At 43.8% G+C, this 22,918-nt stretch overlaps 1 protein-coding gene across 6 annotated transcripts; it reads right to left on the reverse strand.

Annotated features, from left to right (window-relative positions):
• Nucleotides 1-2,880: 2,880 nt before the first annotated feature.
• Nucleotides 2,881-12,651, reverse strand: LOC115353703 (CCHC-type zinc finger nucleic acid binding protein). Of its 6 annotated transcripts, none has more exons than XM_030043441.2 (5): nt 12,631-12,651; nt 5,579-5,698; nt 5,203-5,298; nt 4,816-5,017; nt 2,881-3,860 (listed from the first exon to the last, which is right to left on the reverse strand). In XM_030043441.2, the coding sequence occupies exons 2-5, from the start codon at nt 5,679-5,681 to the stop codon at nt 3,743-3,745; spliced, it is 519 nt and encodes a 172-aa protein (XP_029899301.1). In that variant the 5' UTR covers nt 5,682-5,698; nt 12,631-12,651; the 3' UTR covers nt 2,881-3,742. The 6 variants fall into 6 exon arrangements, with proteins under 6 accessions (XP_029899301.1, XP_029899298.1, XP_029899303.1 ...); XM_030043438.2 differs by lacking the exon at nt 12,631-12,651 and adding an exon at nt 12,181-12,328; XM_030043443.2 differs by lacking the exon at nt 12,631-12,651 and adding an exon at nt 12,181-12,327 and having other exon boundaries at nt 5,203-5,295.
• Nucleotides 12,652-22,918: the final 10,267 nt, after the last annotated feature.

Genomic DNA, 22,918 nt, shown 5'->3' on the forward strand with positions numbered 1-22,918 from the left:
AGTGACTCCTGACAATGTTAAGAAAATAAAATTTGCCTTTCCAGAAAACGCTAGCCTGGCCCTTCGCCAAAAATAATCAATCCCGCGCTTACCTTTGCCTTCCCGCTCCCCGCGGCCCACCAGAGGGGCGACGACCGCTACGCCGGAGTTCGTCACGGGCTTGGCCTTCTTCGAAACGACTGAGGAGACGCTTCGGCGTTAGTGAAAGAGATCAGCGTGCAACAAATGAAGCGTTTGGTTTGATTTTTCCAAGTCCCCACAATTTCTGAAATGAGCGCGTGCTCATTCGGCTCGTTTGCTGCGACACAACTGATGCTCGCAGCAACAGCAGCGGCGGCGGCAGCACCGCTATCCCGAGCTGCTCCCTACAGAAAGTTATCTGGGAAGAGAGACCTCCGCGGGAGTCGTAGTCTCCTTTTTGAAGTTACATCCTGGTTTCTATTTCTCAGCTTTCAAATCCTGTTTTTTTGTAAAAAACCTGATTTCTCAGAGAACAATACTACTTTTCAGACTCACAAAAATTATTCAGCGATAACAGCGAGGCACCAGAGGAGCACTAGGAAGCAGTAGCTGCAGGATCTCCATAACCAAGCTTAATTCCCAGGTCCTACAGGAATGGAAAAGTAAGACTACGGCTGTCACCAGCACTGCAGGTCCTTGATGCAGCATTTTTTTAGCTACAGGTTAAGTCCCAAAGACTTTCAGCTCTTTGTAATCACAGAGCTTTGAGCTTTATTACTGTTTAACTAAGATAACTGTATGTAAAGATTCCGTTAATTTATACTCACCTACCATAAGGCTGAACAAGAATATGCTACGATGAGGCCATCTCTACTACCCCAAGACAAGCCACTCATCTCAAGTGTGGATTTTATGAGGGTTTTGGCAACCATGTTTAAGACTCAAAAATACATTTGTGCTCCCACAGCAGCTATTAAAAAAAAACCCAAACAAACCCAAAACCATCACCCCCGCCCCAACTCAGGCAAGAACCTCTTCCTCACCCCTCAGTTCCACCCGAGCTGAAAGGCTCGTTCTTCAGCAAGTAGGTTGGACAAGAGGCATCCTGCCAAAGAATCACAACCAACTGTAACACCAGTCACCATCTCATTTCGGTTTTACACTCTGTAGAACCTGCCTTCTACATCTGTATGTCACACTGCCCAGGCAGCAGCAAGTACTCGGGATTTTTTCCTGCTTACACAAAGCAGTACAAGAACATTCCCTCTTTTAAGTGCTTCAAATAAAGAGACTTCTCCCAGCAGTCTGCTTCCTTCCATCTCTGCAGCAGGACCAACTCAGCCTTTCTAAAACCTGCTCAGGTTGACTGCTGCCAGCTAACCGATCTGGGCTCCAGTCACCTTGTACTTTGTATTCTTACCAAGAATCTTCCTTTTTCTTCCTGAACTATGGCTCAACATTTTTCCACAGGCTTTGAACATCAAACCCAGGCTGAACACTTTAGTTCTTTATAAATCTTTATTTCATTAAACGTTATGGAACTCTAAATTGCTATGGCAGCCCACTGCAAAACAGCAGTAACCTGATCAGAGTTCAGCTGATGTGACACAGCAGCTACAACTGTCACAATTTTCTTGGACGCACGTAATTTAGGTATCAGATTTCCTGAAACAACAGGAAGATTGTATCAGGCGATATGCCTGCTTTTACAGTTTCAAACAGTCCCAGGAAGACCCCTCATTGGGATCTTATAGTTCACCAACTGAGGAGTTCTGACCGCGCTTCTGTAAGCCTCGCCTATTTGCTATAGTCTGCTGAAAGCCACAGGCTTAAGTTGTTTCTGAAGACCACAACCTTCAGGAGCATTATTGCATGACTGTGTCACACTTAACAGCCTTGCTTCCAAAATAACTGCAAATGTTAACGTGATACTTAACTGGTTAATTATAACACAGATCTAGAAGACAAGGCATAGTGCCAATTCTGTTTTACTCCAGCATAGCTGCAGATTACCAGTCTGGTACTTCTCTCTCTGAAGGGATCCATACACAACCATCCCATCACAGGTAATTTTTTCACCGCTGTAGCATACGTAGCCTATGAAAAAACACCTTGGGACTTCAAATTAAGGAAAGCCTTTAGTTTGTGTGTGAAGATGCAAACACAAGCTGACTACAGTACACTGTCCCTCATCGTAACCGGACAGATTCCCTCTGATCTGTGAGAGCTCCTGCAGACAGCCCCAAGCTCAGGAGGCACACCAGCTGAAGCTGCCCTCGGCTGCCTCAAGGCACACCTCCTACACCTGCACCATAGGTGACGCACTCATCAGTCAAGAACACCTGCCCTTGCTTTTCTTGCACATCAAGATGACTTTATTCACTTACAGAGCAGATGTGCTCAAGACACACTCTCGGGCAGCTCCCTTTTCATCTGTGTAACTTCGTAACTGTTTACTAACCCTTAGTCAAGCAGCAGAACAATGTATGGGAATGGGAAGCGCCTGTAATACTAGATGGTTTTTACGTGATAGTTCTTAGCGTAACGACACCTGTGAAGGCTGAAGTACTGCTAATAGACCATTAAACTACTCCGGATTTGGAACTTGCTGTACCTTCAACAACTTCTGTGCCTTCTTCAGTGATTTTTAAAGAAAAGCTTTAACTGCATCAGCATAGATGAAACAAACCCACTGAGACCACACACTCCATTCACATGAACATATGCAGATATGCAACGGTCTGGAAGGACTGCATACTTCATGTATTTACAGTTTGATGCTACCGGATAGAAACTTAAGACAGTACAAAAGAAAAGTCCAAACTAAACTTTTTACACCTCCACATACCCCTTTTTAATATGTTATTTTGCACTGTGTACATGAAAACCAAAAATAAACAAAAGGAACTTTAGCCAAACTCCCCTTCCTCCTCCAGCTTTATTGATAGTTTAAAATTACATTTTCTATGTTCTAGGACTTCAATTGCTTTTACCATCTTACTTTAAAAACTGATTACAAGCAAATGAAACTCAGTTGTCTAAGTGATATAGTATACAAAAATAACATCTTGATTTCTGTGAAAATGCATTTATTTGCAACTCCTGAATAGCTCCAAATTGTATATGCTATGAGCACGGATGTCTGGGTTTCAGATTTACTTTGAAATATTTATTCAAAAGCTTCCCCTTACGTTCTATATCTCCAACGTGAACATTCATTGACTGAATTATTGTTACTTTTAAGTTTATTCCTGATTTCTCTCTCTCTCTCTCATGGCCATTAACAGGCATGTGCATCTTGTTTGTTTACTCCCACTCAGCTATATGCTCTAGGTAGGGCCCGATACAGATATTACTTGGTGTTAACAGCTACTGAGGTCAGACAATCCAAGGCCATTGTAATAAAATTAAAGTTATGAGGAAGTTTAGACACTTCCAGAATTTCTTTCCTCCTGCATAGGATCACTTCCATGTAACCCAGAGAGGGTTTGCTGGTCTGACTCAACTCTTCCCACTCATCAATCCCTATTCACCAGTGGCACGGAAAGGGGGTTCTTTAACAAAGCATTATACATAACACCTCTACCAAACTAAACATAAACATTTTTGTAGTTAAATGCAGAAAGTTGATTTTTCCACCCCTTTCCTCCTTTTACACGGCAAGTAAAGCTCACTGGCCTGGGAGTAGCCTCTATCTGCCAACCTTTGGCCAGTGAAGAGGATTCAGAGAAAAATAATACAACCATCAATCAGAAAAAGGAGGGGCGACAAAGGAAAATAATTAGGCTGTAGCTTCAATTGTGCATTCCCGTGCAAGGTGCCCTGACTCGCCGCAGCGATAGCAGTTGACTTCACTGGTCTTGCTGCAGTTGATGGCTACATGGCCAGTTTCACCACACCTGGAAAAAGCAAATGATTTTATCAGAAGCATCCAGAACAGTTACTCAGAAAAGCAATCCTATTCTGTCAAGTACATGATCTACTTAAATTTCATGCAACAATGAGTTCCACATCCAAGACTTCTGCTTCAATGTTCCAGAGTTCTTTGACATGAGGCAATTTTCTGTCTTCACCAGAGCCAGGAACTGTCCTCCAAATGATCAACTCACATTAATCACTGTATATGCCAAAACCACCACACATCAAATAGAGAAGTGGTATGTTTTGGGGTTTGTTTTTTTTTTGTTTGTTTTTTTTTTTACTGTCAGGTTTCGCCTGCTCCGATGCGTCTGTCTACAGTTTAACCTTGTTTTGAAAGTAGTTAGTTTTAACTCAAGTGCACCGTGTTTTCCCTCTCCTTCCTCCACAGAAGGGAATCTTGATGGGGGTGAAGAATACTGCTCAGGAACATGCTGTTTCTGGTATAGGCCTGCATTCAAAAACTAGACAACATTTTGAAGCTGGTGTTTAAAACTGATCTAATATCCCCTGCACGTGCAGTTCCTCTAACCAAGGCATCTTAAGCATATTCCTGCTGGATGTGCCAGTCAACCCATTTGTACAGCTGGAGTTTGTCAGTTCCAGCTTAAGACACAGGGTACCCAACTCTAATTTAAGTTTGTGCTACAGGCAAGTACTTCGCATCACCTTCTGCGAAAAGATACAGCCCTTTCTCCTGTACAGCTTAAGTGATTTAACATCTGCATTGTTCTGGCCACCTAGAGATGCACATCACTGAATCTATTACTTGATTTTGCTAACAGGTGTTTAAGTCTCAGTTTTGCACAACAGTAGGTGAGTGTTTAAGAAAAACTACCTGGTCAAAGTTTCAGCTTCATTTCCTAACTAAAATTAAATACAGAATGCATCCATCACTTAAGCTATATTTTGCAGTTGCCTCTTGTCAGTTCTTACCTATAGCATTTCACTTTGGTGCAGTCTTTTTGAATGTGTCCAAACTCTCCACAAGAATAGCACTTCTGCTCATCTGCATGGTCACAGTCACGAGCCAGATGGCCAGGTTTGCCACAGTTGTAGCAGCACTGCTCTCTCTCCCTCTTCGGCTCCTTGCAGTCCTTCGCAATATGGCCACCTCTACCGCAGTTATAGCAGGCTTCCACAATAAGAAAAACACACCAAACAAGACTATAAAACCTTGGTAGAGTGAGACGTAGCATGCTTCTAATGAAGGACACGTACAGCGTGTTTCCAGTGAATTATGATCAGTGTACTATATCCTTCTCTTCAACCACAGATCCCTGTTCATATGATTGAAGAGATAGAATATTTAGTGATACTTACCATCCTCCTGAAGATCACAGTCCTTGGCAAGATGGCCAGACTCACCACAGCGGTAACAGATGTCCGGAAGAGATGAAGACATGAACTGGAAGCCTGCTTGAAATGGGTAACAGGAGAAAAAAGGCTTGAGGATTAAGTTCAGAATATTCTCAAGAGTTAATCAAGGACACTGCCAGCTCAATTCACAAGTTAACTTCACTCTCAGATGCCCCTGGCAAAATTTTTATGCAGAGGCAAGAACCAGTGAAATTTATTACCAATTTGTGTCCTAACTTCTTCACTTCAGACTAACAAAGCCAGTTTCACACATTATACAGAGCAGTCAAGCTAGAGATCTTACTATACAAATAAAGTGTAAACCACAGTGATCAATCACCTCTGCCACGGCTTCTCATCCCACGACCACGTCCAATTCCAGTAGGGCACTCCCGAGCCCAGTGGCCAGTACGTCCACACTTGAAGCACTCGTTGCTGCTCATGACTGCAGATTACCTGCCTGAGGAAGACAGACATTTTTAGAACACCTTCCCCTCCCCCAACCAAAGGCTACATTAAAATAAGAGACTTAGAAGTTTCCCACCCTCCCAGCAAAGGCAATGAAAACCAAGCAGGACTTCTGGCTAACTCAATACTTTCTTGTACAATATCTGATCATCACTATTAAAACGACTGTAGCAGATAAAAGCCTTACTCTTGTTCTCTCTTTCAGTAACACACCTTCTTCCTTATTCCTCAGAGTTAAACTCAAAAGCCAGCTACTTATCTCTACAAATTATTTCTTCCTGGTAGTTGCTACACTTTCTCCTGAAGTATCTGGCTGGCAGCTACTACATTTATTGACTAATCAAGCTTCATTCTAGAAGCTAATTTTAAGAATAGGCAGTATTAAACCTAAAGCCTTAAAGAGCACATTAGCTTAACTTTTGAAGACTTCAGTTCTTTTATGACCTAAACAGCAGTTAAACTCTGAGAAACAAGAATGACAAACTTCAATATATTAACCTATAGCTCAGGATGCCTGCTTCACTCCCAGGTTTACAGCAAAAAAAATGTTTAAGACATCTGACTTCCCTAAAAGACACCAGACACTTGCCAGATATCTAGAAGGCTAACTTGGAAAACATCCTTAGAATGCTAGGGAAACATCAGATAGGCATGCCTGTCCGAGACAGTATAAACCACTTCTTTTGCCCATATTGGGGAATGGAGGTATGCATTTCATTGAGCAGAAAGTCAGCCTGCCACAGGCCACTGAAGCAGTGATTAGGATGGAGTAGGTTAAACAGACTGCAGTCACAGTACCATAACTCCCCTAAGCTGTAAAATAGTTACGCAAGACTTCTAGAACTAGAAAAGAACAAGGAAGTTAAACATTTAAATTGGAGTCTTTTTTAAAGGGTGCTTGAAGACAAGCTTGAAGTACGCTTGTTTAAAAACACACATGTCAAGGACACTTCATCAAAACAAAGCTTGAATTTAAATATGTCACATGCTCTCTCCCAATTCACTGTTCTTAACCCAACAGAAGTAGAATCATTATCTGGTATGTTTGGTCAGTTTACCTGATCCCTCAAGATAATCCTCCTGTAACCCTACAATTTATTTATGTTACAGAATGCTTCCTTCCCCTCCAAACCACCCAGCATTCCAGATTACCAGGAATGCTCATGAGTTGCGTCTTCAAGAAAGCCACTACAGAAGCAGTAAAAACACAGGACCGCAAGAAGGAACCAGAATTAGCATCCTGATATTTAGCTCTTAAATGGAGAGTGTATATCTAAACATGAATTTTTACTTAGAGTTATTTTTAAATTACTCCAGTGTTGGAACAAATTTACTGTGGCTTTTTAGCCACTCCTCCCTCAAAACAGTTCCTCTCTCTCCAACCATCATCAGCGTAGAAGTGCCCATCCATCCTTCCAACCACAGTAGAAGCCTGGGAATTCAAAGTACAAGAGAGAGAAACTTTAGTATGCTACTTCTGTAATCCCACATCTACCCTCCAGCTGGACTAAATGATGGTATTTGCCCTTAAAATGAAGTTCTGCAACAGAAAGATGCAATAAGATCTTAAACATATGTTAACAAGAATAAAACAACTGGTTGTCTGACCACTTAGGAGGTATACTTGGATTTTACACATAACCTAGTCTTCTGTGCTTCATCCCAGTCTTTATTAGGACACCCAAGGGTGAAGAGCTGTCTACTATGGTGGCAGCAGCTGGCACTCACTGTGCTATTGTTTATGTCTGTTTTCATAGCAACCATGTTGACTCTGCAGAACAGGAAAAACACAAGCAAAGCCAACTGCAGGAGCTGGGCTCAGGCACAATAGTTGATGCTGCTTTTAATTTCAAGAGGGACAAGATGGGGTCTCTGAATTATATACCAAGACATATTCTTCACTCAACTTCCAACTCTTCTAATCACATTAAAAAAATTATAGAACAACAACATAAGACCTGTTAAAAAGAGCAAAATAGTATGCCAACAGCTGTAACAGAATTGCGATATGTCTTTACAGATACTAAAAACTACTAGACTTTCATTCCAAACCATGAACTTAAGATTACAGCATTAAGTGACAGGATTGAATATTGCCAGCAGTTACCCATACGAAGAACCTAATATAACCAGTTAGATTAACATGGTAAAAGACAAATGTTTAATAGGTGAGCTAGACCTGCTTTAGATACACAGTGGAAAAGTTTTTGTACTAAGATTAATCTGTCAGCCTGTATCTAGTCTGTCAGTCTGCCAGTGAGGGTCAGGATCTGCATGATGGGACAAAAGCTCACTACTCACTGCCCAAAAGGAATCTGAAAAGAGAAGTTTTACAGCTGATTAGGAGTTGCTTCCTTTTTAACTGCTCCTTCAAGAGGAAAACCTGAAGTTTCTTTTCGTCTGGTATATTGCAAATTGGCAAAGTAAGATTATGCAAACTGAGTAAGAAATCTAAAGTCAAACAACAGTCTCTGTACAACTATCCTTCAAGACTATTCGAGAAATTAATTCAAAAACCTTTATCTTCAGAGGCCCCTTCTCCCCCCTCAACTCAGAGATATTTGAAGGATACAGCTGCCATAGAAGTATGACTACAAAGTACACTGCTCCATCTTCAGATACCTTAAGTATATGAAAGTACCAAACAGTTTGCCTGGAATTTCTCTTCACCAGTATTTTAATGTTTAACTTCTGCATTCTTCCTGTAAAGAATCTGAAACTGAATACAAGTTCACCAGCTATTAGTAGGTGGATGCAGCTGACACTAGTTTTACTTGCCCCACATTCTAAAAAGCCTTACACAGGACAGAACTGCCCACCGGTGTAGACTGTTTTAAAAACCAATATAAGGACTTAGTTTCCAGATAAAGCCATCCGCGACCTTTCAGGAGCAGTATCCAGAAAAGGCTGGTTCAGAAGACAAGTCCTTAAATGGACAGCCTCCAAACAGTTTGGACACCATTACATTTTTCAGTTACTTCTAAGACAAAAAAATGACTACAGTAAAAACCACCCAAGTTCAAATTCTCCTCTTAGTCAGTACTACTTCATTTTGTCATCACAGGCGTTACCAGCAGTTTCTTTTATCTATCAAGGCCACCTTAAAGTAAGCCTTCTGCAAGAAGGCTACTTGTTTAAGTTTGCTTGAAAAGTTTGCACTCAGTCACATCTATCAGTGTTTTCCACAGCTCAAATGGGTTACACAAAGCTTGCCCACCTGCCACTGCCCCCTCCCCCCCCCACGCCCTTTACATCCCCAAACTAGATTTCTGCCTCACTGAGACAGGAAAAGTAATAATGGAAAACAAATTAGAACTATGGCCTCACCTAGCATTTCCAAGCCAGGTCAAAATTCTGCAAGATATACTAAGCCACTGCCTCAGACTAGATTCCAAAACTTCTAAGGAATCACAAGTCTAGTTGCCTCAAACATTAGCTTTCTACTAAAGAGAGAAGGCAAATCATCTACCTGAACTCCTTCTACAGAGCTCCAGAACTGTAGTTTGAAGCTGCAATAAATCACCTTGCAGCTATTCAGCAAAACACTATTAAGAATTAATTTTAGACTTTATTCTGTATGACCGTCCTACTGCTAGCTCATGGGCTGAGAACAGCTCAAAGATCCAAGTGAGAGGTGCCACCACAGCGGTTTCCTGGGTCAGATTTGAAGTCTGAGTGCAACTTTAGCACCAAACTTCAAAGTGACAAAGTTTCTTTGTGATTCTTCTAGTGATAGGAAGAACTTTGAAGTTTCTTGAATCAAACTTCAAAGTAGAAGATCATGCCATTCTGTGGCTTTACAGTTAATACACATTCAAAACTTTTAAAACGGGAGAGGTGCTACTAATTTCCAGTCTTCATGCACAAGCATCTAGACCTGATGATACAAAGAACTACCACTAAGCTCCACTGTAATGCTCCTTATTTTACAGGTTTTAGCCTAGATGCCTTCCAAGGAAGAAGTTTGTTTTAATAAACAAAGTAAAACTAACTTTGGCTCCTCATCGTAGAAAGGAAGCTGAACTTCACCTCTAAGATTACTCACTATTTTTCTGCATACTAGCAGTTCCTTAGAGATCAACAGCCCAATATAACAGGGGCTTTTATATTCTTTATACTTACCAGGTGCTTTTTTTGATCTACAAGTATCACTTCCACTCGATATTAATAGGACTTCACTCCTTCAATCAAAGGACAGACTAGATAAAAACCACTGCTAAAGCCAGCACACTTAAGAGCTCTTTGACAAGTCAGCTATATCAAAGAGGCGAACATTGAGAAATCAGCAGTTTCCTTCCAGGTTGTCAGTGACCAACCTATAATACCACATCCAAATTTGAGAAGCCAGCCCAGAGCCAGCCTGAACACGGCAAAACCCCTATGTAACAGGAAGCATAGCTTTGTTTCCTCTAAGATAAAGAGCTGGAAAGGAAGAAAGGACTGCTAACAAGTGCTAGCATTTAGTTTCAAAAGAGAAGTCAAAATATTACAGAGAAATTCTACCCCCGAGGAGTCTCTATTTCCCCAGAAGCACATTTTGAGAATTCTTGAACACAGAACATGTGTGACTGTCACCAAGCTACTCAGTATTCAGTTGGTTGAATTTCCACATCTGTAACTTGAAAACATGCTACAGATAGTTAGTGATGCTCCTGTCTCCGGCTTTTGTCCTCACTAAAAAAGATACAGAATTAAGTATTCTGACCACCAGGTAACGATAGCCCAATTCTGAAAGGAAGTAGTTTGAAACGTCAAGAAAACCTGCAGAAGTGGAAAGCCAAGCCCTACGCTCCATTTGGATCACCTCAATAAATTCCACGGCCAAGCTGATCTAAGGATGCTGAACATTAACTAAAACTCAATAACTTGGCCCCTACTGAGGGGCCAGAAGCCAGGTCAAAAAGACATGGTGACTTTGATTAGACTAGTAATTCTTGAATAGCTTTGTTGACACAGATCAGAAGGAGAGCAAAAGTTCATCAAAAAGGTGACTCTGTAGCACTTTCTGCCCATCCATACTAGTTGATACAGAGTGGGAAAAACTACTGGTTACCCACCAAATATGCACATTCTACCGCCCTCTCCTTTTGTTTTTTCTTGCTATCTGTACAAAGTTTTAAACTTGAAGTAAACAACATCAGCAACATGCAAACTTTTTAACGTAAAATTCAGTCCAGACATTAACAAAGTCAGTTCAAAAAAGTGGTAGGTTAAGGCTGTGACTCGCAAGGTTGTTGCACAGCCCCAGTGAACTCATTTAACCTCTTCTCTTTGAAGACAGATGCAGAATTCCTTCTCTAGGCAACTTTGCATTGAGGAAGAAAACATGGACTAGGCAACCCTAGTGCTGCCTGGCAATAGGATCTTACTAAGTGCTGAAAAGAAAACAAAACCCACTATTAAGTCTAATAATTCCTTATGACAATTCTGGATACAAAATGAGTAACAGCAGTTACTCAAGAACTATGCCTGGCCGGAACTTAAATAAAAGGCTGCTCCACTAGTCCGTGATCTGTAGATGTCACAGGCTATTTTTCCTATCCATTTATAGGTCACAGTTGGATTTGGAGCAGGCCACCATCCATGCCTGTGGTCGGAGACCAATAGTTGCAACACCTCGACCCTCTTGTCTCCGGCAGAGCCTCACACGTGGGGAGCCACGTGGTGCGCCCGGGCCACGGCCCCGCCAGCCTCCCCACTCAGTCACGGCACAGAGCAGTTTGGCACAGATTTAAAAAAAAAAAAAAAAAGAAGAGAAAAGAAGAGAAGAACAAACAATTTTATTTCGGCCACCGTCCACCCAGTCCCCGGTCTCACCAGACCTTCTCCTCCCCAAACTTGCTGCAGCCGCTCACCCACAGGGAAGTTAGTCACACGCCCCAACCCGCGCATTAAGGCCGGGCCGGGCGGTTTCCCCCTCCCCACACCGCCGGGCCGGCCACGTTAAGCGTTACCCCCGACTACCACACCGCCCTCCGCCCCCGCGCTGCGGGCCTCCTCGGCAGGACACGTCGCCGCCGCCGCAGCCGGCCGCCGGCCAACAGGCCGAGGAGCCGCCACCGGCCCGCGGGCTCGGGCAGGAGACCGCTCCCGCCCAGCGCCCGGCCTGACCGAGCGGACCGGGACAGCCCACCCCCTCCCCGCCGCCCCGGCCTCCCTTCCCCCAGCGCAGCGCAGGCTCCCTCAGCGCCTCCCGGAACCCGCCAGCGCCTGACTCACCCGCCGCCGCCACCGCCCGCCCTCGCAGGGCCCCGCTCCCCCCCCCTCAGCGCTCCCCATCCGCCTCCCTCCGCCGCTCCGGCGGCGGCACCCGGGCCAGAGAATCGCGCCCGAGCCCGGGCGGGCCGCTCGGCGCCACTTTCCCGCGCGCTAGGCCGGAGTGCGCCAGCGCCATCATCCCTCCGCGCTCTGCCCTCGCTCCCCGCCCCCGGCCCCGGCAGCCCCCCTCGCCGCCGAGGCCGGCCCGGCAGTTACCTTGCGGACTCCCGACCCCGCTGCGGCAGTAGCCCGCCCGGACGACAGTAGGCCCCGCTCGCTCCGGCTCTGCCCGCCCGCTCCCGGCTCCCTTCTGGCTGCGCCACACGCGGTTTGCACACGGCCCCACGCGCTCTCCCCTCACCCCGCCCCTCCCTACTACTCTGCGCACGGCTCGCTGGAGGCCACCTCTCAGCCAATGGGCGCAAAACGCTTTTCCGGGTGGCCAATCGGAGTCGCGGACGGGGGCGCCCAACCATCGCAGTCGAAAGGTGGGAGGGGCCCTCCTACCGGGCCTCACCGCGCCGGGCTGCCTGCCGCGGCGCGGGCGGGGCGAGGGGCGGCGGCGGGGACGCGTCGGGGCGGGCGGCTCGTTCCCCGGGCGCTGCGGGGCGGCGCGGCTCCGGCCAGGCTCTGCGGCACCTCCCTGCCCTTCGCACGGTGACTCACCACCCAGGCAGCTCCGGCTCCCTCCCTGCGCCTCCCCCTCCCCCGTTTGCCGGCCGCTCCGGCCAAAGGCGCAGCGCGGAGAGCTCCGGCGCCCGCCCGACGCCCTCACGCCGGCGGGGACGCCGGGGCTGCCCCGGTGATGCAGCAGAAGCCGCCGCGAAGCGGCGTGTCAGAGCCCGCCCTCCGCGCCCCCCGCTCCGCAGTCGGGGTGGAAACCCAGGCGGGGCGGTCGCTGCTGTGGGTTTTGCCGCCTGGCGAGAAGCGGCTCGGCCCCGCGCGAAATCGAGGGGATCGGCGGGAGCTGCCGGCCCGCCTCTCCTCCCTGCCTGTCACTGTCACTGCCCTGCCTGCTCCCGCGCGGCCTCCTCCATCTTAGGCCGAGGAGATGAGCTCGTCCCCCGCTCCTCCCGCCCAGCCGGGCAAGCCGCAGGCTCCGTAGCCGACACCCCGCACGCCGCCGGCCTCGGGTTTGCCCCTCGGTACAACCCGCTTGCATCGGAGTTGCCGCCACCCCCGTCCCCGAGCAGCCTTCTCCAACCCACCGACGCCGGGCCGTTCCCAGCCGGAGCTTCCCGCTCCCCGCGCTGCCCTGCCTGTGCCGCCCGTACCGCGCTACGGCTCTGGGCACGGCCCGGCGGTGCCGGGCGGGCTGCCGGCACAGCCCCGAGGCGCTGCGGCTGGGGGCTGAGGAGAAGCGGGCAGCGGGCACCCGGGCAGGGGCAGGCGGCCCGCGCTAACCGCCGGGCGGCGGCGGCGGCGGCGGCTTGGCCTCCGCACGCCAATGGCCCGGAGGAGCGGCAGCCATCTTGACAGGCCGGCTTGGCGCCCGTCCTGCCGGTAGCACCAGGAAATGGTGGACGGGGGATCGGTCACGGTGGGTTCGTGGAGTTCGGGTTTTACCAGACGCCTCTGACTTCATTCGCGCTGGTGAGGACGCCAGTTAACAAGGCTTCTGGTATTTTCGCGTATTACAGCCAGCAGACACAAGAAGGAAAATGGTTTTTGAATTACTGGGCAAAATTTACTCTCTTAGAATCTGTGTCTTACACAAATCTCACAAATAATATTACTGCTTAGTTTAGTACTCAGCTATGAGGAGTTTTACCTCTCCCTTTTGCCTACGAACTTTATAAACGAATTAACAACTACGTATTGCACCCAAACCACTTCTGTGTGAATGTCCTAGGAAGTACAATACACCAGCAATATCCACAATTACTCTGCTCATTTGGTCGTCGTCATCGTTTTGTTTAAAATTCCACCGTTTCAACATTATGTTGAAATATCTTTCCCTTCCTGTCCGTCCGTTACAAGAGCAAGAAAGTCCCACCGGGCCCTGGGACTCGGGGGTAAAACGTCGGTGCGAGGCTGACGGTGGAGACGCTTTGGACTGACCTTTCCTCAAGCTTGTAAATCTAATATTATAGCACCGTAGTTAGGTTTCTTTTATTAGAATATGAGTAACAATGTATGTCTTTCGCTTGGTGTTGTTAAGTGCAGTTCATTTAAGATGGACTTTACGTGGTTTTATTTGTGTTTTGTGTGCTGTATTTGCATGTCTGTGCTGTGTGTTTTATAACCTGCTGTATTTTCTGCAGAACTAAACCAGGCTAGATTGCGTCAGCACCGAGGTTCAAAAAGGGGACGAGCCTTTCAGGCCTATCTCTGCCTGTTACGCTATAGTGTCTTACTAAAACTTCTGCCAACTCTCATTCTGGTATTTGTTTTACAGCAATGTAAAAACATCAACATTGCCAACAAGCTTTGAACTCATAATAACATTTCTTCCCATTAATTACTTTTTTTCATCTCTGCTGTCATAGTTCAGCATAATTTTCATGGCCTTTGGTTGCCTCGGATACATTACAATCCTGTTCACAAGTAGTCATACTTCTAGTTTTAATTCCTACTCTTTTCATGTGATAAAGGGAAGAAAAATAATGTATGTAGCTAAGGAAGTACTCAGAGCTTCTAAATCACGAGTTTGCCTACACTGCATTAAAAAACCCCAGCCAAACAACAGATCCATGTCACTAAGAAAGAATGCAGAGAGAAAATCATATAACCTCATTTTTTTCATCAAATCTTTACTTTTTTTTAAAGTACCAGAACATGGCTTCTGTATGAGTCTTTGTAACAGGACTTGGGAATTTCAGACTGACAAAACAATTGTAATACAACTTTTCTAACTTTTTTCTTGTGTTTTGCTGGTTGTACTTCTGGTACCGTCCATGAGGCTAGGAAACTCAAAGTTTATTCTTGGTGGCAATCTGTAGACTTACTGTCATCAAAAGTTTTTGTGACTGATACAGCCAGTAAATTCCCCTGAACAAACCAAAACTGTTTATTTGAAGGAACTTCAAACCATATCCTGGACTCTCCCTTAGCTGAAATGGAAATAGGGTGCAACTGTGAGTGAAAATACATTACTCAAGAAGTGTTACTGCTGGTGACAAATCAATTAATCATCCTCTGTAAGTGTACTGCCTCAAATACAGTTCCAGTGTTCTTACAATAAGGATATTTTTAGCTATGTTTCATTATAATGGATGAAAATTTCCCCCAGCAGATAATAAGAGAGTCTTCTAACAGCATTTGGTTTGTGTACTTACCTCAAGAATTAATTTGGCTCGTATCTTAATAAAGCTTGCAATTCTTGTTTTGCAGGTTTCTCTGATATTTAGGCAAAGGATAGTCTTGCAGTTAAAGAGCAAAAGTGAGAGGCATGACATCTGTTCCTGGCTCAGTACTTCCTATAGAAAACAAAGTACACAGAAAACGAGATAGAAATACAAAGTCTTTAAATTTCTGATGCGCAAGGAAAAGACAGTTTTATGTCAGTTCCAGACTTCTCATTGTGTTAGCTCTGCCCCCAAAATCCCAAGCCTCAAGAACAATTTATGAGTAACTGCTCAAAGGAGCTCAAGTACAGCAATAGTTGAAGGTAATCTATTGTTTCAGCAATATATCTTTCCTTACGCAGACAGTTCTTAGAAGTGTTGGATGAAGAGCCAAATCATTTTAAGACCAAATAAAACAACAAATCACATTTTGCAACCAATGTTCTTGCATTGTTTTCCTCCGAGTGGTTGGACATGTGGGTAGAAAACTGTTTCAGTTGCTGGGCAATTGTCATTGCTTCTCAGCCACATATTTTTATTGTTGAAGTAAATCTTACTTCATTTTGTATGTGGGATTTTTCAAAACCAAGGAGACCTAAAATAATCGCTATGGATTGTAAGTATTCAGAAGAGAAACTGCTTTTGGAGTATGTTTTAGTTGAAAACAACTTGTCAGCAGCAGTTTCAGAACAAGTGGTAGCTGTGGCCCATTCCTTCCCCCATCCCCAACCATTCATTTCCCCTGACAGGAGGCCAGAGCAGAGCAGGAATACACACCCATCTTTGCACAGTTCTGCCCCTGAATGCTTTGCCCTAGCCTCTGCAGTAAATTTAATTCCAATGGTATAAGAATAACAAAGGGCGGAAGTATTTGTTTTTAAAGATTGGCAAGTGATGTTATCCCTCTAAGATCAATAGATTGTGACATTCTGTATTACAGTGTCACCTAAGAGGAAAAGTATTTTGCCTGGTTTAAGGCCAGTGGCTCAGCAATGTCCACCAAGAATACTTCCACAAAAAGAGAATCATCTGTTGCTGAAAGAAAGAGAGTCTTTAGTCAGGTCTGTATATTTATTTCTTTGAAAAAGTCATAGTCAACTGGCTGTTGAAAAAAGGCCTGATAAAACACTCAGTGAAATCATTTGGTGTATTGAGAAAGGAAAGACTGACTCTGGTTAATACTTGTCCGTATAAATGACAGGTCAGGAAGCTTCAGTGGTGTTCTTAAGAGACTTTTGAAATATAGAAGGCATAAGCCCCTGGATGATGTAACAGATAACAGGAAAGGTTTGCCTGCTTCTTTTATAAAATATTCATATTTATATTCAAGCTTCATGACTGAATTATTTCATAGGCTTATATATGCATTTTTTTTGAGAGTCTGTCTATGCTAAATTAGCTACATACAGTCTTCTAGGGTAGAATTATTCTGGTTGAAGAGAAGCAATCATACTGATTCCAGATGCTTAGTTCATTTTGATTTATTGTAATTAGCTGATGAGATTTCAAATAATTACTTATTTAATGTTTATAATAATACAAGAATGATTAGTTAGCTTATGACTGTTGCACAGATATCCGCATTTAGAGTCAGGCAAAAAGAACTTCCTTCGCTCTCTAAGAAGTCCAGCTACACAATATCCTTCTATTTCTCTAAAGAGAATGAAATCCTTAAGCATGTCTGAAAAACTACGATACGCTCTCTAAGTATTTTTTAGAGATAGATGAACATATGCAGCAATGCATGTATTATTTGGCAGGGACCAGCGAGGGCCAGCTGCTCCCCGGGGTGCAAGGAGCCAGGAACCCAACACGACACCGAGGTGGCGGGGTCCAGCCCCACAGCACCCAGGCAGGGCAAGCCCAGGGATGGCAGCTGGCGTCCGCCGGGAGTCCCGATCATCAGACAAGCTCGTAATGAGGAGGCAGGTCTGAGGTGATGCCGGGAAGTCAATTTGCAGATCAGGGTCAGGTCCGGTGGCAGTAAACGGAGCGAGATGCAGCCTGGTGACTGGCCGGCACGTCCACGGTGGCAAGGCAGGGCTGAGATGAAGGCAGGAGGACCAGGCGTACATCAGGGAGGTCCGTGGCCGGGCACAGACGTGGCTGTACCGCAGCTGAACGTGGGGCTGGAGACCAGCACCCCCACGGCGTAGCTCAGGCGGCGGCTGAGGGCCCGGCGCTGAGATGGGCCCGTGGGCAGGGCCGTGGGTGGAAGCGCCAGGAAAAGCTGGTCAAAGCCATTAAAGTGTTAGTACACTCATGGCCCTGACATAATTAAATGTGCTTAGTGACTCTGCCGTGTCTTTAAGGTTTAATGTATTTTTAAGTGAGTTACTCCATTGATTTTTCGCTGATGATACAGACGACTGCATTAGCCAGACAGGTTTTCTAAGCCTGCAACAAAGTTTATAAATTACATGAAATTGGTTATTCAGAATGTCCTGTGGAATAAAAAGCTAGAGCTCACATGGTACGAAGGAGGGCAGAAGTCTTCAGGATTCGGGGCAAATGCTTGAAGCAGCAGATTGGTGTCACATGAAAATGGGAAGATACAACCTGCATATGAAGGCACCGTGAGGTCATATCCAACATAACCAATGGCCAGTGTACCAGGCTGAGATACAGTGAGAAAATGTCTCAATAAAGTATTCTCTAAAGCATGTTCTTTGACATGAAAAAAACACCCAAACCTCTTTTTGCTGTTCTTATTTTTAAAACAACCTATGGAATAACCTGTTGGGTCCTAGCTGCTCAGTATACTTTAATATTTTGCACTATGTCCACCTTCAAGCTATCATTTCCTTTTATCACACCAGCAATTGTACCATTGAGCCAACTGTTATGTCTGTTAAGCTGACTACACTGTTAAAAGTTACACTAATATTTGATGGTCTGTCTGACACTTCAAAGAACTATATAGTGCATATATAGTGTAAGACCACACACATAAAAAAGATTGAAGAATAACCTATATAACCTGAAGTGTAAAGTAGCTTAGGCACTATACTATGATAATAAGAGTAGATGTTTATGTGTACACAGTCTGATGGAGTTCTGGTATCCCTCTAAAATGGGATATTCAACTAAAGGGTCAGATTTTGTAGTGCTGCTGCTTCTATTTTTGTGCAGTGCCCTAAGGTTGAAACACTACAGTGTAAAACCAAGGTCAAGAGGTACCCTTGATTGTACCAGGGAACGCACTGAAGCGCACTAAGGGATATTATCAGCTGTCTGATCCTCAGGCATCTGCTGCAGTCAATCTGCAGCCCTGGGTGCTTGCTTGCTTGCTTTCAAATGCTTTTCTCACTTCTTCCAGTGATTTACACAAGTGATTCCAAAATTTAAGTTTTGCAGACTAGGAACGAGTGACAGATCTCTACGTAGTGTTTTATTCCACTTACAACTAAAAATATTAAGTATTAATTTAACATAATTGGACTGTATGAGCCCGTGTCTTCCATGATGTAGATCAGTTGAATGCTTGTGCAATTCTGTTTACTTCAACAGGGTGCCTCCTGATCTGTGACTCCAGAGGCGTATCAGATCCAATAGCTAAAACTTTTCTTTGCTGGGCAATCGTACTGAACTGTGTAGAATGGATTATGAAGTCTACACTTGAGATTCATAATCAACCCATCTTGTGCCAGCATATGGTTGCTGTCAGGCAACTGTAACCGGACACCAGAGATTCTACCTTGTTTAGAGGGCATCCCCACATGGCTATTCTGGTTAACTCTGGGAAAGAAAGAGATTCTTAGGAAAAAAAAAGAGTATGTCAAGAGTGCAGTGGCAGCCCAGAGATGCTAGAACAGCTTTTTTAAGTTTTCAAGAGGCAACTGTAAGCAGAGAAAATAGACTGTTCTAACTTGACTTGACTGCAAGACAGCTAGAGCCTAGAAGAGAAGTACAAAAGCAAAGCTTCTTTGTCCTTTCATACTCCCACCTCTCCCCAGTATCGGGTTCCTAACCTAGTTTGGATGCAGCAAGACTCAGCTTGGATCCAAAAATGAAATGAGCTCTTTATCTGTATTTGACTAGACTCCAAATGATTTCAGTAAGGGGAGGCTGAGTAAGGACTTGGCTGTAGGTGGATCAGAGACTTTGCAGTGCTTATTTATTAAATATATCCCATTTGGTGTCCTGTTTGCAGCCTGCCAAAGCAAAAGGGATTAAAACTTTTGTTCCCCCCTACACCTCATTACTGAAATAATGAGTAGAACCTTTTTTCCCCTCTACATTATTACTGGAATAATCTGTCAAGCAAGCAATTGAATTGTTTCACCTTATCACAATCTTTGCCAAGAAAGATTTAGCAGCATGATAGTTTAATGGAAAATATTATAGCCACATTCCTTTCAGACATAAATTCTATGTAGAAAGATAGACATCTAATGGGAAAAAAGTTTGTGTTAATACAGAGATTTATCTGCTTTATTGTTTTTCCCAGTGTGGTGTTTTACCTGAAGTACTACAGAGCATATGTGAAAGCGAGCTAAGTGAAGCTATCCGACCTGTTATTGAAATGTGGATATAAAAATGACAGCATCCTTTCAGCTTCATTAAATATTAAGTAGAAGTACAAACATAATTATCACAAATACTCTTTTGATAACCAAAAGATGATTAAAAAAGATGTTCACTTAAAGCTGTGCAAAGCAAAGTTAGGGGGTATGCCTGTCAGGCAGGAGCAGCGTAAATAACTCAAGGCAGAAATTATGTAAAAAATGTACACATTATCAACAACAAAAAGATAACTGAATTTCATGGTAATTTCAACCAACTAATAAATGAAAACAATCAGGCCTTACCAACAGAGATGACAAACAGTTCTGTAGTTCCTAGAATATTTTTATGTGCTAAAAATAGGCATGTCTCACTTTAATTGCATGAGAAACTACAAGCTGAGAATGAGTAAAAGGTCATAAAAAGGTGCTTGGCTTGAAGGTAGGAAAAAAGCATCAGAGCAGACATATCAGAATTAAAAGTTATGATAAAGATGTGTGTGTTAGATATTCTGCAGGGCTGAGTATAGAGTTGTTTTAATTATGTCATAAGCTAGAAGTTACAGCAATAGTACAGGCGAGGCAATGTTAAAGGTTTAAAAAAGCCCAGATAGTGTGGGGTTCACCGGCAGTGCAAACATACTGTGTTTGGAATTGTAAAGGTGAAGATTTACAGGTAAAAACCCTAATAAGTCATCCTGCCTTCCACTCTTTTCAGGTCAATTCCGTATGAATTAGATAGAAATGAAACAATATTCTCCTTATAATTGTATAATAATATAATATTCCAGCTGTTTGTAACAACAAAGCTAAGTTTACAGATCTAATTGTTTGCTTCAACCAAGTAGAAAAAAATCATCAGCTTCAATGCAAGCTTTTAGAAAGTGACATCATCCTAAAAACACGGACCATCTTTTTTTCCTTCTCAACACGTACAGCCAGGTTCTGTTCTTCTCCTGCTGGGATATTCTCAAGTTGTTTTAAGGATTTCAGTCCCAGAAATGCCAACAGACATTGCAAAAACTATATATAGAGTTCCTGGGGTTTGCTGGCTGTTAGAACACAGGGAAATGGCCCTGCATCCCTAAATTCAGAGCGTAATGTTGACTTAAAGCCACCTTTATAAGCCAGGCCCTGTGGAAGCTACTTATAAAGCCTCAGGTCAGGATGTGCTCTGCACTGCTTTTGCACTGTGGTCAGTGCCGTTTTTATTTCCCGTGAGTGCATTTCACTGTTGTAAGCAAGACTTTTACTTAGGAAGGAACTATCTTCATTTCCTAGGCTGCTTCTCATCAACATGTGTAAAATTTAACTTAGTGGATAGGTACCTCAGTCTTGAGTTTCAGAAAAGGATTTACTTGGGAGCACATATGGTCTGCTATATAAATTCATAGTTTGTAATTCACAATAGGTGTGATCTGCTCTGTATAAATAAATAATTTTCTTCTGTTTTCCAGCTTTTTGAATTGATTATTCATAAAATCTTGTGGTGCATTAGTCTTAGGGAATCTAGGAATAGCTCTCTCGGGAACATACAGTTTACCTTAATACTTTTACGTAAATTCGTCTCTGGTATGAGTGCAGAAAGGGCTTCCATTTAACATTTGACCTTTCAAGATATGTTTGCCAGTGCACTTTCTTCTTAAAAGACCTTCCTTCTCACACTAAATACATTCAGCTCTGCTGCTCAACTTGAAAACTGTTTGGAGCCACAGTTAGGCATTGGATGTGTGTGTAGGGCCATGGGTGCAGAAGTGTTGGTGGAGATGTATAGCAAATAAAGGTATATAGCAAATAAAATCTAGACAGGAGCCATATGTTGCACAATACACATTGCTCTTACATTGCTTGGGCAGAAGCAGGGGTTCTATGGGATAAAATGAAACGTGGTGATACAGTTAAGAACTTCAGTTCTGTTCCTGTGATACACACAGGTTGAACACACACTACGATCACTCTGGCCTTTCATATCTCAGGGTGTTTGGACATCTGTTAAGTGGGTGTCTGCATGTGTGAAAGCTAAGAGACTCTTAGCACAGCCGGCGTGGTGTTTTTTACACCAGGGGCTGTGTCAACACAGCACATTGAGAAGGACAGTCCTGGATTTTCATAGGTTTATGTCATCAGCCTCCGTTATATGCACACCTAACACTGAAATTCCTTAAACCTGTATTCAGTGGAAACTGTGGTGGGTTTCCAAGCATCAGGCCTATAGAGAAGCTGGTTATTTCTATTTTGTAATGTTGTATGCAGTGACATTTTGTTTCCCCTGATGTTTTTTCTTCCCATGTGGTCTCTCTGGAGTGGCTGGAAAACCCACTTACACGTTTTTTATGGCTTCAGAATTACACATAGTGCAAAAGTATTGCATGTAGGTTGTGATCTGTAACTAAACTCCTACCTTGCTTTGTCAGTGCCACAGCAGGACATTGTATCTCTAGCCCTTTACTTCAGAAAAGTGGCTTACATGGCTCATAATGGAAAAATACTATTATTAAATTACAGGATTAAGCACTGTTATATCCCAAACTAGCAGAAACAAATGACTAAAAAGAAAGATGTTCCTTCTTGCATGTTCTGTAGCTTGACCAAGCTGTATTATAAGGAACAGAAGTGAAGAGTCACTATCCAGTCTACGGCTCAAGGAGAGTTCATTCATAGCAAGGGAAAGAAAATAGTGCCCAATAAAAAGGGATACCCATTTGGAAAAGAGCAGGAACAAGTCTGCCTGAAATATCGGTTAAATACTAGATGACTTTTTAATACAAAATATTAAGTGATTTTTTGAAGATCTTAGTCTTAAGTTAAGACTGATGGAGGAGTCAGAATAAATCCAAGTCTTTCAGAACATGTGGAAATGCTGTTTGAATTTCCTACCCCACTACATGAGCAATGAGACTTCACACTGTTAAAGCATTTTTTTTCCCCAGTGATTCATGACTATTAGCCCAACTTTACAACATCTTGGGAACAGAAGAAGATAAACAGGAGGACTGCTGAAGTATAGTCTCTTGGGTAGAAAACAGGATCTGCTTAAAAGCTCTGTTAATTCGATTTGGCCAGTATTTTGATTCTAGTTCTTTTAGGAGGAGTTTACAAGCATAGTAAAAAGCAGGAATACACCACCTATAATGTAATTTTTAAGAAAGCTGCCAGCAAAGT

Source organism: Aquila chrysaetos, chromosome 20, assembly GCF_900496995.4.
Source record: "Aquila chrysaetos chrysaetos chromosome 20, bAquChr1.4, whole genome shotgun sequence".
Taxonomy (NCBI): domain Eukaryota; kingdom Metazoa; phylum Chordata; class Aves; order Accipitriformes; family Accipitridae; genus Aquila; species Aquila chrysaetos.

Coding starts and splice junctions, on each gene's coding strand:
- LOC115353703 (XM_030043441.2), bottom strand. CDS start 5,681: ATGAGCAGCAACGAGTGCTTCAAGTGTGGACGTACTGGCCACTGGGCT. Junction 5,018..5,202: donor CTGTGATCTTCAGGAGGATG/GTAAGTATCACT, acceptor TTCTTATTGTGG/AAGCCTGCTATAACTGCGGT. Junction 3,861..4,815: donor ACCAAAGTGAAATGCTATAG/GTAAGAACTGAC, acceptor TGCTTTTTCCAG/GTGTGGTGAAACTGGCCATG.